The sequence below is a fragment of the Pseudophryne corroboree genome, chromosome 4 (genome assembly GCF_028390025.1).
Source record: "Pseudophryne corroboree isolate aPseCor3 chromosome 4, aPseCor3.hap2, whole genome shotgun sequence".
NCBI classification, from domain to species: Eukaryota; Metazoa; Chordata; class Amphibia; order Anura; family Myobatrachidae; genus Pseudophryne; species Pseudophryne corroboree.
The window spans coordinates 172,509,829-172,529,396 of record NC_086447.1 but is presented as its reverse complement, the minus strand read 5'-3'; the positions used below and the strand labels follow the sequence as shown (position 1 = coordinate 172,529,396).

The 19,568-nt window shown below is 45.0% G+C and overlaps 1 protein-coding gene across 1 annotated transcript in view; it reads right to left on the bottom strand.

The window, feature by feature from the left end:
* LOC134909105 (serotransferrin-B-like) overlaps positions 1-19,568 on the bottom strand; it is a 102,980-nt gene that overhangs the window by 41,809 nt on the left and 41,603 nt on the right. The window contains exons 8-11 of the mRNA XM_063915543.1: positions 15,330-15,483; positions 12,829-12,977; positions 10,034-10,127; positions 5,934-5,969 (exon numbers count right to left, since the gene is read on the bottom strand). Coding sequence (XP_063771613.1) covers positions 5,934-5,969; positions 10,034-10,127; positions 12,829-12,977; positions 15,330-15,483 — 433 coding nt within the window. The remainder of the gene's footprint in view (positions 1-5,933; positions 5,970-10,033; positions 10,128-12,828; positions 12,978-15,329; positions 15,484-19,568) is intronic.

The following is a 19,568-nucleotide window of genomic DNA, read 5'->3' as shown; positions in this document are numbered from 1 at the left end:
CATTCCGAGTTGTTCGCTCGCAAGCGGATTTTAGCAGATTTGCTCATGCTAAGCCGCCGCCTACTGGGAGTGAATCTTAGCATCTTAAAATTGCGAACGAAGTATTCGCAATATTGCGATTACACACCTCGTAGCAGTTTCTGAGTAGCTCCAGACTTACTCGGCATCTGCGATCATTTCACTGCTTGTCGTTCCTGGTTTGACGTCACAAACACACCCAGCGTTCGCCCAGACACTCCCCCGTTTCTCCGGCCACTCCTGCGTTTTTTCCGGAAACGGTAGCGTTTTTTCCCACACGCCCATAAAACGGCCTGTTTCCGCCCAGTAACACCCATTTCCTGTCAATCACATTACGATCGCCAGAACGATGAAAAAGCCGTGAGTAAAAATCCTAACTGCATAGCAAATTTACTTGGCGCAGTCGCAGTGCGGACATTGCGCATGCGCATTAAGCGGAAAATCGCTGCGATGCGAAGATTTTTACAGAGCGAACAACTCGGAATGACCCCCAATCTTTCTGAGCGATTTTGACTATATAGTCAAAATCGCTCAGCTATATCGCTCCGTGTATATGGACCTTAAGTCAATCTACCTATGTGTTTGAAAAATGTCAGTTAGGAACTGATTAGCTGGTACTTTATATATGCCCACTTTATCTCTCTCCAAGGCTTAGTTAGTGCCAAACTCATTATAAGGTGAAGAAATAAAGAAGAAAATAACAGACACTGCAGCCCAACATATTGAGGTCAAGAGAAGGAACACTTATATATACTCATCTGACACACCTGTGGTAACACACATGACCACTAACAATGTAGTACTGAATTAGTCCTACAGAGGTCCTGAACAGGGCCGGTTCGAGGGCCCTCGGCGCCCCGGGCAGGGAATGGGGGCGTGGCTAAATACAGGGGGCGTAACTGGCCACGCCCCTGTATTAAGCAAGCAAAAGCGCCGCTTAAACGCTAAGCGGTACGCAATGACATCATCGCGCACCGTACAGCAAAAGGTCCTCTCCACGAAGGGAAACTAGATGCGTAGCGTCTAGTTCCCTTCGCGGAGAGGACCTTTGCTGTGCGGTGCGCGATGACGTCATCGCGCATCGCTAAGCAAAGGTCCTCTCCGCGAAGGGAAACTAGACGCTACGCGTCTAGTTCCCTTCACAGGGGACCACAGCCGCAGAGCCGGGTGACACAGCGGGCAGCGGAGGGCACAGCAGTGGCGGATCTTGCCATGGTGCGGTGCCCTCCGGATGGCGCCAACGCCCTCCGGAAGGCGGCGCTCCGGGCAAAAGTCCTGCTTGCCCGTGGCAAGATCCGCTACTGGTCCTGAAGTCTATGTAGTGTCAAGAATACTTTTATGACTGATGTGGCAGACTGAGTCAGGTAGTACTGGAGGTGGTTGAATCAGTCAAAATCACAATATTGGTCCAACAGGGTTCCTGTAGACTATGGGAGTTCTATAAATGTAATGCTGTATTACTAATACCCTTTCCGGACTGAAAGCAATGACCCTGGGTTATTGTACGTGAATGCGCAGCAACTCAGGTTGTGGCGCAGTCTGAGAGGGGCAAGTTGAAAATAACCTGGGTCCAGGGGCATCGGAATGGGGGGGGGGGGGGCAAGGGGGCAGCTCGCTCCCCCCAAAACACCAGAGAGGCGCCAACACAGTGGCCAGCTTCAGCGCTATCCGCGCTGCTGTACTATTACTTTACACGGCGGGCAGCGCTGAAGCTGCCTTCCCCAAAGTGCCAGATTAAGGAGCGGGTGGGGGGGGGGGGGGTTAGCGCTCACGTCCCCACTGCAAAAGCGGCTAGCTAGCCGCAGGCAGCAGAGAGCACAGCCACAGACGGGACAGCTGAGCGACGGCTCAGCTGTCCAATAATGTATCAATGAAGCAGCCTGCCGCTCAGCTATTGGCTGAGCGCGCAGACTGCAGGGAAGGCAGCATGTGGATTCTGGAGCCAGGATCCAGCGGCGTTTGGGTGCGTGTGCTGCTTGGAGAGCCAGAACAATAAAAAGTAAAAGTAAGGCTGACAGTATTATTTACATATATATATATATATATATATATACATACATATGAAGCTATATATGTGTAAATATATATATATATAAATGTGTGAGTGTATATATATATATATATATATATATATATATATATATATATAGAGAGAGAGAGAGAGAGAGATAAATACATATAATATGGGTTCAGTATGAAAAGCCGGCGGTCGGGATGCCGGCGATCAGTATACCGATGCCGGCATCCCGATCGCGGTAATGCAGACGGGTGCACAAGGCACCCTAAACACCCTCCCATACCCCCCAACCCTTGCTGTCTGCAGCCTAACCCTAACCTCCCCTATTGGTGGCTAACCCTAACCTCTCCCCGATGGTGCCTAAACCTAACCCCCCCCCCCCCCTTCCCGCAGCCTAAACCCAACCCTCCCCCCATAGTGCCTAACCCTTCTCTGCAGGCTAGCCCTAACCTTCCCTACCCTGCAGCCTAACCCTAACCCCTCTGGAATGTGCCTAAACTTAATACCCGCTCCCGCACGCTAAGCCTAACCCAGAAGTTCATATTTACCTTCGGAATCCTGGCTGTCGGGATACTGTACCTTCGTCTGGATCCTGATCTCTTTGGGAATCCAGTGTCGGTATTCTTGCGGCTGGCGGGACTCCGGTGTCGATATTACGGCTGCCGGGACCCTGAAGGCATACTGGGGGTCATTCTGATTCGCTAGCAGTTTTAGCAGCCGTGCAAACGCTATGCCGCCGCCCTCTGGTAGTGTATTTTAGCTTAGCAGAAGTGCGAATGGTTGTATCGCAGAGCGGCTACAAAAAAAAATTGTGTCGTTTCAGCGTAGCTCAAAACCTACTCCGCGCTTGTGATCACTTCAGACTATTCAGTTCCGGATTTTATGTCACAAACCCGCCCAGCCACACCTGCGTTTTTCCTGGCACGCCTGCATTTTTCCACACACTCCCTGAAAACGATCAGTTGCCACCCAGAAATGCCCATTTCATGTCAATCACTCTGCGGCCAGCAGTGCGACTGAAAAGCATCGCTAGACCCTGTGCAAAACTACATCGTTCATTGTGCCCGTACGTGACGGTCACAACGAATGCACACACGCATGCGCAGAACTGCCATTTTTTAGCCTGATCGCTGCGCTGCAAACAAATGCAGCTAGCGATCAACTCGGAATGACCACCACTGTATGTATGTATGTGAATGTACATATATATATATATATATATATATATATATATGTATATTTAATCTGCCTGCTTTATTAGGGGCCCTACTGTCTGAAGTGCCCCGGGACCCCATGGCCTTAATCTGGCACTGCTTCCCCATGTGCTCCACCCCCCACCTCGTAAGCCTACAGTGTCTGCGCTCTGCGGAGACGTGCTGCGCGTAACAGCAGAGGTAACAGCAGCACAGCTGCTGGCTGTGGGGAAGGAGTAGGGAGAGTAGCACTAAGGAGGAGGCGCTCTACCTAGCAGATGTGCATAATGGGCTCTACCAGGCATAATGTATATAGGGTCTCTACAAGGCATAATGTGTACAAGTGGCTCTACCAGGCGTAATGTGTATAATGGGCTCTACCAGGCGTAATATGTGTAGTAGGTTCTACCTGGCATAATGTGTATAAGGGGCTCTACCAGGTGTAATGTGTACAAGGGGCAACTCCCAGCTGCTCCATAGCGTTCCATACAGAAGCAAGAGACTTAAGGTGTCTAAGGTGGCCAGGAGCTAGGGGCGCCAAAACTGAGATTTTATCTTGGCCCCCCAACCAAAAAATGTTCTGATGCCTCTGCCTGGGTCTACTCTGTATTTCAACCCAGGTAGCAAGTATGGTTGAACACAGGTTCAACCCAGCTCATGGTGCAGTGTTACGAGTAAGCTGGGTCAATGTGACGCGGCACCCGGTCACTGCATAGGAAGATCATCTGATCACCAAGCACTGCCTCGGGACGCGATGGCGGTGACATCACCAACCCAGGTATAGCGGTCTGAAAGAGGTATTAGTGATCAGCAATATGTACCATGCATAGGGTTTGGATTAAAATTTCAACATGAGAATGTAGACATGGTCATAATGTTGACATTGACCATGTTAACATTCATAATGTAGACAGTGATGAAATGTCGACATGTTAGAATGTTGATATTTCATCCTAGTGGCCCAGCTGTGACTTCTCCTGGTGGCTTCAGCAGAATCTTCCATGTTCCAGCGGTATTGCGACCGTCACATCCAGGTGAGACATGCAGTACTCCAGAGTTCTGGTAAGTAAAGTTCCCCTATCGCTACTCCCTACCACTACCCCTCCCTCTAGTACCTAACTCTAACACCCCCCCCCCCCCACCACCTCACACCAAGACCTAACACTAACCCTCCTGCTCGCAGCTTATCCCTAATGTGGACATTCTGACAATGTTGAGAGTTCACCTTGATGTGGTAGATGGGCCCACATATTTGGCCAAACGTGCTAAGAACTTCACTTATACTCCATGTTATTTGTAAGAATTATTTTGACTATAAGTATTCTTAGTGCATAGAGCGTGCATCAGCATTTTTCTTTATATTTTATAGTACTAGAAGCCCCAGCATGGTGGCACTTTTCATTATGTTTAAAATAGGGTGTGCAGTCCAATACCTCCTTTTTTCCTCTATGTTAATACTGAGAGTTCTGACAATATTGACAGTTTGCCTGTCAACATTTTAACAATGTTGACATTATAACTGTTGACATTGTGGTGTCGGCATTACGAATGACTGCAATGTTATTGTCAACCTTTTGACTACATCCCATGCATAGGTGGCCCTACTCTTATAAAGTACAAATAATGCAAGCCAGGTGGATGTTGGCACAAATCATCCAATATACAGTATGTCCAGTTGTGGAGGCATGTGTTTCCTCGCCCATCGGACCGTCCTGCTCCTTACACATAGAAAATTATGAGTAAGAGCAATCACTTTTCTTTTTTAATGACAACACTTGGTTTCTTTCCCCATTCATGCTGTAGCCTGAATATCATACATACAGCCATCTTCTAACAGTCACTGCTTGTGTGCCAGCACTGAGTATGTGGTTATCTCTCAGGAGAAAAGCTGCCATCTAGTTCCTGCCTTATAACATTTACAAACAAAGCATGGTAGAAATTTTGTGACTACATTGTGCTGACCTGGTTTTCTATTAAAAATCAGGATTAAGGGTTGCTGCAGTACATCCAAACATAAGTTATATTATTGTTATTACAGGTTGAGTATCCCATATCCAAATATTCCGAAATACGGAATATTCCGAAATACGGACTATTTTGAGTGAGAGTGAGATAGTGAAATCTTTGTTTTTTGATGGCTCAATGTACACAAACTTTGTTTAATACACAAAGTTATTAAAAATATTGTATTAAATGACCTTCAGGCTGTGTGTATAAGGTGTATATAAAACATAAATGAATTGTGTGAATGTACACACACTTTGTTTAATGCACAAAGTTATTAATAATATTGGCTAAAATTACCTTCAGGCTGTGTGTATAAGGTGTATATGTAACATAAATGCATTCTGTGCTTAGACTTAGGTACCATCACCATGATATCTCATTATGGTATGCAATTATTCCAAAATACGGAAAAACCGATATCCAAAATACCTCTGGTCCCAAGCATTTTGGATAAGGGATACTCAACCTGTATTATTATTATTATTATTATTATTATTATTATTATTATTCTGTCATCAGTAATTGTTATATGGTACTCAAAGTTGCACAGTATTTATTGGTGAGAATAAGTTTGTTGACTTTCCAATAAAATCCACTGACTGTCTAGACAAGACTTGGATGATAATGATATGCCAGTATTTGATTCCATGCAATAATCATACATAACAGGTGAGTATATAGAACACATCTTATCTTACCTGGTGTTTCTGATCTATCTTTTTTGCACTCTTCAGCTGTCAAAAATAGAAAAAGAAAAATTATGAGGCTTAATGATAAAGTTACACCACAGAATGAAATCTCTTTAAATAAACTTCACCACTGTTATAGCATGTTCAATGCAACCGTTTAGAACCACATGCTGAAACCTAATGGATGAAAACAGTATACAGTGTACAATACAGCAAATGATGATCATTATGTAATGTAGGGGTTTTGGTGATGGTGTCTTAAAAATTGTCCATTTGAGTCACTGACATGGTTATCACACAGCCACTAGAATCCTGACTATGGACTAGACACTTAAGCTAGGTACACACATGGCCAGCAGATCAGCCATTCTGACCGTCCCGCCATCCCATCTAACGATTGGTAAGGTAATGATCTTGTGCATACACAATTATAGTGCCAATACCACGCCTGACATGCTTGGCTACAGGAAGCAGTAGTACCTTTGTTGTAGCCGGTTCCTTTGGCCAGCATATGGGTCAGTCGGCGGGTCACCCATACATACAGGCAGATATATCTGCAAACTACAGTATATTTGCTATTTGCCATGTTGCACAGTTGACGGGATATGTTGGTGATTTATGTTGTTTGTCAGCTGTACGAGCGATATATTGGCAAATGTGTACCCAGCATTAGCAAGAATAAAGAAAACAATGGCCAGGTGCTAAGTAAAGCAGAAGTTTAAAGAAAATATAAAACATTAATAGATAAAGAGCAGCTGTTCACAATAGGGGTGTTGGCTGGTTTCCCCATTAAAACACAAAGAGAAAATATATAGCATGAACAACGCTATTTTTTTAATATGGGCCGTCTATAAGGGATCCGGTCTGAAGATCGACAGTGTCTAGGTCGACAATGTTTAGGTCGACCACTATAGGTTGACAGTCACTAGGTCGACATGGATGGAAGGTCGACAGGGTTTCTAGGTCGACATGTGCTAGGTCGACAGGTCAAAAGGTCGACATGAGTTTTTCACTTTTTTTTTTTTCATACTTAACGATCCACGTGGACTACTATTGGAACGGTAAAGTGTGCCGAGCGAAGCGGTAGCGGAGCGAAGGCACCATGCCCGAAGCATGGCGAGCGAAGCGAGCCATGCGAGGGGACGCGGTGCACTAATTTGGGATCCCGGTCACTTTACGAAGAAAACGACACACACAAAAAAATAAATCCTCATGTCGACCTTTAGACCTGTCGACCTAGCACATGTCGACCTAGAAACCTTGTCGACCTTCCATCCATGTCGACCTAGTGACTGTCGACCTATAGTGGTCGACCTAAACATTGTCGACCTAGATACTGTCGATAAAACAAACCACACCCGTCTATAAATGAGTAGTAGTTAATATGGCAGAATACATTTACCTAAAGGATTGGTAAAATATGGTTATATTAAACAAAAAAATAATAAAAAATACATACGATATAGATAAATGTATCTATATAACAAAAAAAAAGTATAATAGAAAAGAGCAACATACTGTATTTCAAAACATGAACCTTAGATCACTACTGAGACTGAAACTGTGATTTTCTCAATCCTGCTTCTACTAAAAAACGCTTGTGAAGAGCCGCCCAGAAAGGAAAAATATGCCCACTGATGCCAGGCATGTGCATAAGTGCGATGCATATGTAGAAAACGAGAACCATCGGGCACCATAGACAGTACTGGTTGACCCATGCCTACTCAGGATACATGCGGCTGCAGTCGCATCAGCGCTGTTTTCAATCGCAGCTGACATCAGATGTACGCCCCAAAAATGGCCATGACACGCCTGCTTTTTCCCAACCACTCCCCACAAACGTCATGTTACCTCTCTCTGACGATCACTTCCTGGCAATCGCTATGCTATCACAGCTTGCTGGGCCTGCATTCACATTGTGAATGCATTTTGGCCTTTGCGAATGCGCAATGTGGTCGCAGCACATGTGCCGGCGTCCGATAATTGCCTGATTTGCAATTTTGCTAAATTGCAACTGAAAGCTGAATAAGGGGGGTAATTCCGACCCGTTCACAATCAGCGGTTTGTCGCTGCGGAGCAACTGGGTCCGGAATGCGCATGCGCGGCAGCCAGACTGCGCAGGGGCTTCGTTGCCTGGTGACAGGGGTCGCAGGGTTACGTAGCGGACGATGAAGAAAGCAGTCGCAGAGATGACCGAAAGTAGATTGACAGAAAGATGGCAATCCTGGCGTCACCAGACCGTTGCCTGCCATTTTCGGGGAGTGGTGAAAATGCAGGCGTGTCCAGGAGAACAGAGGGCGGATGTCTGACGTCAAAGCCGGCCCCAGCATCGCTGAGATCGTCGCACAGGGTAAGTATGTCCAGGGCTACTCTTGTTCTGCATGAAATTTTTTTAGCTTAGCAGGGCTGCACAAGCGATCGCAGCCCTACCAAGCTAAAATACACTCCCCCATAGGCGTGGACTAGTTGATCGCAGCAGCAGCAAAAAGTTGCTGACTGCGATCAACTTGGAATGACCACCAAGGTTCTGTGTCTATAGGAGAGTTCAGTTGCACATATAGAGCTGATGCAGAGTCGTAAAAAAAAAAGTGGAGTAAATTGCACAACAGAAACTAGTGCATAGTTACTGTAGATACTCACAAGATGCACATTCCTTTGTATAGGACACATACTGTATGCAGATATTTTGCGACAAATCATCATCAGCGTGTATTTGTACCTAGATGATGCAAAAGATAGATCTCCAACCAGAGACATTGGCAAATGACTGCAGGTCTGCATTGCTGCGTTTGCGTACACACACCCTTACTGAACTTTCCTACATGAGAATGTTGTGTGTTGATAAGAGAACACATAGATCATAAGTTTTTTTTCAATGCTAGTTTTGTGTTGATAATAGAACACTTAGGAGAATGTGCATTTCTATACACTGTAAAAGAGAGGCATAGAAACATAGAAACATAGAATTTGTCGGCAGATAAGAACCACTTGGCCCATCTAGTCTGCCCCTTTTTTTGAGGACAAATAAAAATGAGGTTGAGGACAAATAAAAAGAGATAAAAAGGAGTGGACTTGTTATTAGTCTCCTAATCTACTTTGTTGTGGAAAGGTCACAAGACACTGCTTGCTAAAGTTTTTGCCTTTTGTGGTTCAATTTTTCCCCCCAGATTTTTTTGATCATTCACAGAGCATTAAAAATGCATGTGTAATCAATCTGCACTAACTTACTGATGTCTGCTCCCCAGACTTGCCTACTCTCCCGGAATGGCCGGGAGGCTCCCGAAAATCGTGTGACCCTCCCGGCCCCCCGGAAGAGCAGGCAAGTCTCCCGATTACAGGGCTCCCCCCCAGCCCGGCCGCCCACTTAGCGAGTAAAGTGGGCGGTCTGGGCAGGCGATGACGCGATTTTTGTTGAATTTGCGTCATCATAGCCACGCCCCCTGCTGTATAATGCCATAATAGCGGCATTACACAGCGGGGGCGGGGCTTACATGTCACGATCCCCGTAGTCACGCCCCCGCCCTACTTCTGCCACGCCCCTGGTCCGCCTCCGGCCCGCCCCCCTCTGCACGCACATCGCAGCCCGCCCCCCTGCCGAACCGACTGGAGAGAGTAGCCAAAAAGTCGGTAAGTATGCTGCTCCCAAGGAAACAATGGGCCCTATAGATTGTAAGCTTGCGAGCAGGGCCTTCCTACCTCTGACTGTTTGTTTATTACCCAGTTTTGTTGTATCATTGTGTCCAATTGTAAAGCGCAATGGAATTTGCTGTGCTATATAAGAAACTTAATAAATAAATAATTCAGAGTTAATCGCAGCAGCAAATTTGTTAGCTGTTGGCCAAAACCATCTGCACTGCAGGGGGGGGGGGGGGAGATATAACATGTTCAGAGAGAGTTAGATTTGGGTGTGGTGTGTTCAATCTGAAATCTAAATTGCAGTGTAAAAATAAAGCAGCCAGTATTTACCCTGCACAGAAACAATACAACCCACCCAAATCTAACTCTCTCTGCAAATGTTATATCTGCCACACCTGCAGTGCACATGGTTTTGCCCAACTGCTAACAAATTTGCTGCTGCGATCAACTCTGAATTACTCTCCATGTCTTACCATCATAAATCTCCCCCATTGCTGGGACCAGTCCGCACTCTCCTGCTGTATACAGGTATCCTCCATCCAGTGCGACTGCATCAGCTTCACCTTTCTGCAGATACAAAAGGCCACAGTCAAGTCTCCAAATTTGAAATACAATGAGTAATTAGAATTAGTTCTAGCAAGACGTGCATTCTGAAGAGGATTTTTTTAAATGATTTGACTTCAATAGTTTTCATGACGTCCATACTGTACTTTTCCACCTAATACGTCCCATTGTATGTATGTGCCCATGTGTATATACAGTACAGTGAGTGAGGGCTGGTGCACCACAATGCCCAGCATACCCTTAAACACTTCTGGCTGCAACTGGAGAAATAATTGACCCTGGTTACCTGCTGTTGCACATTGTTAACCCTGTGTTATCCTGCACCTGCTTCTACCAGTTAATAAACCAATCCCTGGTAAGGTTTATCTGCCATATGGACTGCCCTCCACATTGCTGCCACCTACCACCATTGTAGGATACACCAATAATAAGTACTTTCTTCATTGATCATGCCTATATTACAGTACATGATTTTGTGGGTATATTTGAAAAAAAAATATATTTTTTTTTATCTAGATCAAACCTAAAAATGTTTTTTTTTTTGGTATATCATAATAAAGTTAACAAAGTCTGCTTGTGCAGCTCGCCTGGTCAGGGTGTAAGCGTTGCTAGGTGTATGGATGTCTGACATAAACCTGGCGCATATGCTACTGGCAGGGACGTGCTGTGAGCTAAATGGATCAGGAGGCACTGGCTAGCACCAGAGCCAGATTTACACAAAATATATGATCTAAATGGTACATCTGGACATTATACACAGGTGCAGCAGTATCAACTCCTGGAAATTTGGTGACAGTTGATCAGAGATGTGTGGAAAAGATACTGTAGGTGCTGCCATATACTTTTTACCTCATAGATTTGACTATAAAAATAATTAGAATAATACAAATAAGATATTTCTAAAATATTTTTTGTATTTTTTTATATACTTTATATAGTCAAAACTCTGGCACAAATGTTAGTATGACAGGAAAGACTACTGGTGGAGACCTAGATGCATCTTGCAATGCCTTCTCCATATAGATTTAGAGTAGCTACACTATTGTATGTGCAGCGCTTTAGAGTTTCAGTTTTGAGCATCATCCCCATGAGCCAGATTTATTCTCACTTACAGTACATTACCACACCTGTATTTTCAGTTGCATGAACCATAAGATAATCTAGTGCAGAGGTTTTCAAACTCGGTCCTCGGGGGCCCACACAGTGCATGTTTTGCAGATAACCCAGCAGGTGCACAGGTGTATTAATTACTCACTGACACATTTTAAAAGGTCCACAGGTGGAGCTAATTATTTCACTTGCGATTCTGTGAGACCTGCAAAACATGCACTGTGTGGGCCCCCGAGGACCGAGTTTGAGAACCTCTGATCTAGTGTATAGAGGGTTCCAAAGCAAAGATCGGACTATAAACATCATCATCTCCAAAACGTGCATCGAGGTACAAACTATGGGCCTAATTCAGAGTTGATCGCAGCAGCAAATTTGTTAGCAGTTGGGCAAAACCATGTGCACTGCAAGGGGGGGGGGGGGCAGATATAACATGTGCAGAGAGAGTTAGATTTGGGTGGGACGTGTTCAAACTGAAATCTAAATTGCAGTGTAAAAATAAAGCAGCCAGTATTTACCCTGCACAGAAACTAAATAACCCACCCAAATCTAACTCTCTCTGCAAATGTTATATCTGCCCCCCCCCTGCAGTGCACATGGTTTTGCCCAACTGCTAACAAATTTTCTGCAGCGATCAGATCTGACTTCCCCCCATGTCTCACATCTAGATACTTGTAACTCAAAATAAAAAGCATGTTAAGAAGGCATATTTATCATGTATCTGCATGTCCTCACTGTACTGCACCCACATGTTGATACAAAGTATGTCAAACGTTAAATATTTGCACTGCAACAATTTTATAGCAATATACATTTAATGAGGAGCTTTAAGTGATGTCTAAAGTATCAGGTCATGATGCTCTCTGTTCCTCCATTCATACTAACTTATACAGACAGGGCTGCCATCAGAAATTGCGGGGGCCCGGACTGACAAAATAGGCAGGGCCTCCCACTGTGGAGGAGTCAGCTTTAGAATTGCACCAGTTAACGCGTGTGTATTATATACACACACATGCATGTATACATATATACATGTGCCGCTGTCGGGAGGGCCCGGGATGCTGATGCTGCTGCCTGCCTGTCTCCATCCCCGCTGTTCTGCTGCTCTCCCCCGTCCTCCTGCAGCTGTATTGAAAACGTCCCTCCCAAAATGGCCGCCGCCACAGCTGAGACAGTTATTCAAGATACTAGAAGGCTCCTCTAGTATCTTGAATAACTTTCTCCTCTGTGGCGGTGGCCATTTTGGGAGGTAAGTTTTCAATACAGAGCTGCTGGAGGGTCGGAGACCGCGGCAGAACAGCGGGGACCACCATGGAATGGTGGGGACGGCTGCGGGCGGGCAGGTGGCTGCATGAGCATCCGGGCCCTCCTCTCTCTATCAGAGAGGCTGAGCCCGGGACAGCTGTGCCCCCAGCACCCCCATGATGGCGGCCCTGTATACAGACAAGCATTACTTTGGCACATGCAGTTCCTGCTTATAGACCAGTGCCAGGGGAGCTAGAGGCCAAAATGTCACTTACTGTAGTGTACGTAAGTAGATAAGGAGAATCATACATTTAATTTTATTCCCTTATAAAACTAAGAATGCCTAACTTACCATAATCTTTGTGATACATTCTTCCGCAAGCGATGCTTCAACGCATTCAATGGCTCCATTACTAAAGATACTCCAGTCATCGCACTTCCTTTTCTCCTCGTTGCTTTGTGTGCACCAGCGTATCTCTTTATCCGACTGAGGTTCAATCGCTTTATCACAAAGGGGAAAATGCATTTAAAACCTGTACTCAGACAATACTGTACATTCTCCCTCGTCTTACCTGACCTGGAAGAAGTATTTTTACAGAAGAATTTCATATTTTAAAATATATTGACTGGAGTTCAAAATGAAGACTGCACCATACTCTCACGGATTTTCATGGGAATGAACCTGGGAATTCTGTACTGACTAATGGTATAATTGTGGCATGAGGCTTTTGTATACTGTTTTCCTCATACTCCAGCTGTGGCGTCACTAGGAGGGTGCGGAAGGAGTGAACATTATCCGGGTGTCGCCCTCTGAGGGGTGACACCACAGTGCTGGCTACTCCTCAGTGACAGGAGTCGGGTGTTGTACTCTGGCATTATGTGCAGCACTCGGCTCCCTTCACAGTGTAGGAGCCGGCAGTGCAGCCAGACGAGCCTCCGGAGGCAGCCCAGCTTTTCCGGGACTGTGATGTTACTGGTTACATGTAATTTGACATACACATTTTCATGTTGATGGGGAGCTAGTGAAACAGGGGCTGATGTATCAAGCAGAGAAAAGAGTGGGGAAGTGGACCAGTGGATAAGTTACCCATAACAACCAATCAGATTTGAGGAAGCATTTACCAAGTACATTCTATACAATGATAGGTAGCCAATGATTGGTTACTATGGCAATGTCTCCACTGGTCCTCTTCTCCACTGTTTTCTTTGCTTAATTAATTAAATCACAAATGCAAAGTGTGGTAGAGGTAAATGTGGGCTGGCAATAGTAAAGATGGTTTGTAGTTGGGAGAGGAAGGCCAAAGCAGAAGAGGTTTCAATAGTTCAGACAGAAAATGACAAATGCATGGATGATTGCTTTATTGGCATCCATGGTGAATAAGGGTCTGATTGTAGAGATATTGTGAAGGAGGAAGCAGCATGAGATACGCTGGATGATGTGAAAAAGATGGAAGAGAAATGGATGATGCTCAGGCAGTGGACTTGAGAGGCAGATGAGGAAATGGTAGTCAACAGATAGGGTAGGGTGTCATAGATTGGAGAAAACAATGGGTTTTGGACATATTGAGTTTGTGAACGTGTTGGGACATCCAAGAGGATGTGGCAGAGAGACGTTAGTTACACAAGAGAGACTAGAGGGAAAGAGGTTAGGGGATAAGAAGTAAATTTGAATGTTATCTGGCTAGAGGTGGAAGTGGAAGGAGAAGGATTTGATGAGATCTTCTGTCAGGGAGATGTAATTTGAGAAGAGATGAGGTAGAAGAACAGACCCTTAGTATACATTAATGGTTATGGGAGGGGGATGGGGGTGAGGGGTGGCAGTTGAATCAGATGGAGATAGACAGAAGGAGCTGTTAGTGAGGTACTGTAAGAGGGCAACCTTGAGAGGACACAGAGTCACAGTGACGAAAAGAGTTGTGGGTTTGAAGGAGTGATCCTAAGTGTTGAAGACAGCAGACAAATCAAGGAGAATGAGTAAAGAGAAATGACCCTTGGATTTGGCAGTAAGAAGATCTTTTACCATACATACATCTTGTCTTGACGTGCAATGACTTTTACATTTATGCCTCTTTTGTCTTATACGTTCGCTTGTCTGTCCAGCACTGAGAAACATGTGGGGCTTTATATGTAGATGTTTAGAATGATTATCACCAAGCACAAAGTCAAACCCTATAATTGTACCTGGGTAACTGAGTGTAAGGACTGTTGTGTTTGCTCAGTTGTTGTAACCCATAGCACATTCTCTACATTGTGCTAGAAATAGGTCACAATCTGACTAGTTGCTGCGAGTCACAACACATATTGCACACTTGCACATACTGGACCTGGTTCAGAGGTGGATGCAGGGACTGCTTGCGGCTGATGTTTCGTTATGCGCCTCTGTCTGAGTCGCACTGAGCATGGGCCCCGATGGTTACCGCACTGAAATGCAGAAATTGCACACAGATCCATGCAAATCCGGTGAGCCTTTCTGGGTGATAAATGGGACAGGAGTGGCTAGCCAGATGTGGTCGTATTGTGGGCATGTCACGGTCGCACCCTGGCAGCCATGTTCAGACGGACATTCTGCGCCTCCATATGGCTGGTGCAATCTTCGATTGTACGACTGATGGTGCATCTTCATATGTACCGCGGTGTGCATCTGAGAAGGAAGGCCATCAGCTGCAGCATTAGCATAAAGAAGAGGTAACGGCTGTATAAAAGAAACAGCCACGGCTGCAACTGCGTCCACCTCTAAATCAGTTTTCATAAATCTGTCAACTACTAAGCTGTACGTGCTTAGGTAATAAATGGAATTGTAGCATGTACAGGTAAGGATATATTTGTATTTCAAAATAAAGCTGCAGCCTATACCTTTAGTCAGTGCATCAAGTGTTTTTGTAAGCTTGAATCCCAAGTACAAGAAGGCATCCATTTTACTTGGCAGGACACGGAAACATGTTGCAGAGTCTTTGAAGAGCAAATCTTTTCCATATGAGGAACTAAACAGTTTACACTCTGTTTTTTTCTGAAAGCAACAGAACAATAACGCTGCAAATATTGCCCAAGAATAATATACACATGCATATCTCTATATATTATATGTAGAAATGAATAGTAAATCAATAATGTGCAAAAATGTGTTTGAATGGACTTAAATTAATGATTTGTCCATTGTTACCAAAATCCGAATATTAATGAGAATCTGGCTGTGGATACTAAATGGTCTATTCATGAAGCTGTGAAAAGAGTTGAGAAGTGAGCCCGTGGAGAAGCTGCCCATAGCAACCAATCAGCTTCTTCATACAATTGTATAGTATGCAAATTATAAATGTTACTTTAATGTTGATTGGTTGCCATGGGCAACTTCTCCACCCTTTTCACTGCTTCATTAATAGACCACAATACATCTGTGCAGCTGCATGTGGAAGCCTATCCCACCCACCTCCCTTACGCCCACAGCTGCAGCAGTCATCATTTTGCTGAGTGCAAAATATCAGGATGAAAAAGATATCCTAGCTCCAGCTCGAGCAAGGAAGTCGGCTAACATGACCATGACACCCGTATGAGACAGAAGAGTTCAGTATGATATGCATGGTCGCTGCCCAGTTACCACCCAGAAACATTAATTTTGTGTAAAGTGTGGTACATGGACAGATGGAGCAGTCCATATGCACTAGTGATCTCCTGTGTCTGCAGATACTAGTTCCAGCACATGCGCAGAAGTAATTTTTTTCTTTGGCAAATGTGCAGTGTGCTGGACTCTACAAGATTCTTACTGACTTATAAATAGAGATAAGTGGGCTCGGTTCTCTGAGAACAAAGTCCACCCGAACTTCCAGTTTCAAAAGGTGTTATCAGAAATGACAATTCCTGAGGAGAGTCCGAGCAGGGTAAGCCATTTGGCTATGACATCCCTTAGCTTTTCTAACAGGTTGCCACTGGTATGCCTCTTGGTGAAGTTGGTGATACAGAGAGCAGCCTGCCTGTGAATGAGCTGGTGTTTTGTGTTGCATACTGCTGCTGAAGGTGATACACCCACCCAGTGGGCTGTCACTGTCATGTAATCTTTCGTTTGACCAATACCGCTTGTCCACTTAACTATTGTTAAGAGAACAGTGGGAACAATAGCATTTTGTAGGCCAATAATTAGTATTTCTTAACATCCTGGTGCAGGTGAGGAATTGCTTTTTAGGTAAAATGGAGCCGAGATGAACACAGGACGTCACTTAAATGCTTAAAACCAAATGCATTAATGACGAATATTGGGGGCTATTCAGACTTGCCTACACTGCTCAGAAAATTGTAAATGGGCAATTTTTGGAACACTGTGCATGCACTGCCGCTGCAATGCACAGGTGCGGAGTTTCACTATGCAATCGCATCCCATAAAGATTCAATTGCATGGTCATTGACAGAAGGCAGGCATCTGGGGGTGGTGATGCAGCGTTAAGTAACTAGGGAAATTCAGGCAAGTCATTGCCGTTTTTGGGGCTGGTTGATGATGTTGCCTGTGTTTCCTGTGATCGGAATATATGGCAGCAGTGCCCCTGCGGCTGCATTGGAAGGTGTCAACCTCTATTCAAGGTTTTTTCAATGCAACCGCAACTAAATTGCATTTGCATCACGGGGCGACGCCACACATGCTGGGCAGCCCCCAGTATGTGATTTTAGTGGTCGCATCTGCAACCAACTCTGAATAACCCCCATTGGCCGCAGATATAATACTAGCATAGCCATCATGGCTTCAGTGATCCGCTGTGAAACTGGATGGCAGCTTTCATGCTTGCTTTCTCTAAAAAAGATTTTTTGTTTGACATATGTGCAGAGTGCTGGACTCTACAATACTCTACCAGTAGTCTTCCTGTTCCGCTTCTGGGATGAATATCCACCTCCAGCCGCAGCAGGTTTTGCCACCATCATTGCATGCCTTATGAGGGCACGTTACTATTGCCTGTAAAGCATTTTATAGTTTAAGCTATCTAGGGTACAATGTGCATAGGCAGTGCCAACACAATTTAATAAGCAGAGTAAGCAGTGCAGGAAGGTGCCAGGCTGGAGAAGGTACCTTCACAGCTCTGACGGCAGCTGGCTATACACTGTTAGTACTCCTGTTACTGTATGACTGGCAGGCTGAGGCAGCGCAATAGCATCATTGATTTCCCTGGGTCTCCTCCGCTGATCTGTGCTCACTGGTCACCATCATTAACTTTTAGGATTATGGAGATTATATAATTTTTTTGTATATATTTTTTTTCCATTTATAATACGGACTATACGCTCTCCAGCCAGCACCCCACTGTCACCATTCCATATTACATTTCAAATCATGAAACATTGTGAAGAGACATGTCCAGAGGACATACTGTACTTGTATAAGGTCACAAATTTATAGTTTGCAGGGGGGCACCGAACACACCAGCAATGGCCCTCTGCACAGGAGTGAGATAGTCTGTGCCGGCTTTAGGCAGCTGCCTAGTGATGCTGGCCACTGGGGGGGCACCAATGAATTCATCTAGGGAAAAAAATCTGAAGGATGTCTCTTTATGCGGGTCAGTAATTAATTTACAGATGGGGTGATGGAATACAATAAGGAGCATACAAATATATATATGTATGTAAACCCCAGTTCTCATGAGCAGAGTCCTCTTCCCTCATGTGCTTTTACATCTCTTACATAACCTATCTTCTTTTTAATACTCCCTTTGATGGCACCAAATCTCTCGGTTTTCTGCCACCCTGATACTTATTTCAGTGATGTTTACTGAAGCAGCTACGTTTATATACCCTGTACTTGTCCTATATTGTATTGACCTGTAAGTCACTGTCTTCATGTTTTGCTTATTTGTTTACTCTGTAATTGGGTGCTGCAGATCCCATAAGGCGCCATATAAATAAATAATAATAATAATAAAATACTCATACAATTAAACGGATTTAGTTGGTATCCCGGCGGATGGAATGCTGGCGACTTTAGAATCCTGACAGTCGGCATCTTAAATGCTAATATGCCGGGATGCTTAGGGATAGGCTATGGGGTAAGGTAAATTATTGCAGGTTAGGGGGCGCAAAGCTGAAGCTTTGTCTAGGGTGCAAAGAGATCTTGTACCGGTCCTGCTGTGCATGCACTAATACTGTAAGCACTGTTCCTTTATTATGGGGTCATTCCGAGTTGATCGCTCACTAGCAGTTTTTATCAGCCATGCAAACGCTATGCCGCAGGCCACTGGGAGTGCATTTTAGCTTAGCAGAAGTGCAAACGGTTGTATCGCGGAGCGCCTGCAAAAATTTTTGGTGTAGTTTCAGAGTAGCTCAAAACCTACTCAGCGCTTGTGATCACTTCAGACTATTTAGTTCCAGATTTGACGTCACACACCAACCCAGCGTTCGGCCAGCCACGCCTGCGTTTTCCCTGGCACACCTGCGTTTTTCCTAACACTCCCTGAAAACGGTCAGTTGCCACCCAGAAACGCCCACTTCATGTCAATCACTCTGCGGCATCCAGTGCGACTGAAATGCATCGCTAGAGCCTGTGCAAAACTACATCATTCATTGTGCCCGTACGTCGCGCGTGCGCATTGTGCCGCATATGCATGCACAGAACTGCCATTATTTAGCCTGATCACTGCTCTGCGAACAAATGCAGCTAGCGATCAACTCGGAATGACCCCCAATGTTCCTAAGGGCCAGAAAAACTAATTGTTGAAAACAATGGAAAAGGAAGCGATCGTAGGTTTCAACCATCGCTCTCATGTAATCAAAATAAAAAACCTGCAGTGTCTCAAAGCAAAAAAACTTCTGCTGACCATCTCTAGCTCAGGTGTGCAGGTAAGGCAGTGTAGTTGCAAGGTCCTTCAGGGGCAGCGAGGTAAGTTGTGTGATATTAAAGGGAGGAAGTAAGTGTAAACAGAGCTACTGTAGGTGAAAGAGGTGAGCAGCTCAGTTGCAGCAGGAGCAGATAATGCAGAAGGCATGCTCATCTCCCCCATTTGCCAACTCAGTGCGGTTGGTTCTATATCGGAGTGGGAGAAGGGACCTTGTGACGTACTTAGGGGAGGAGACACGTCACCAGGGGGAGGAGCTACGGCCGAACAGGGTACCCGAAAAGTACCC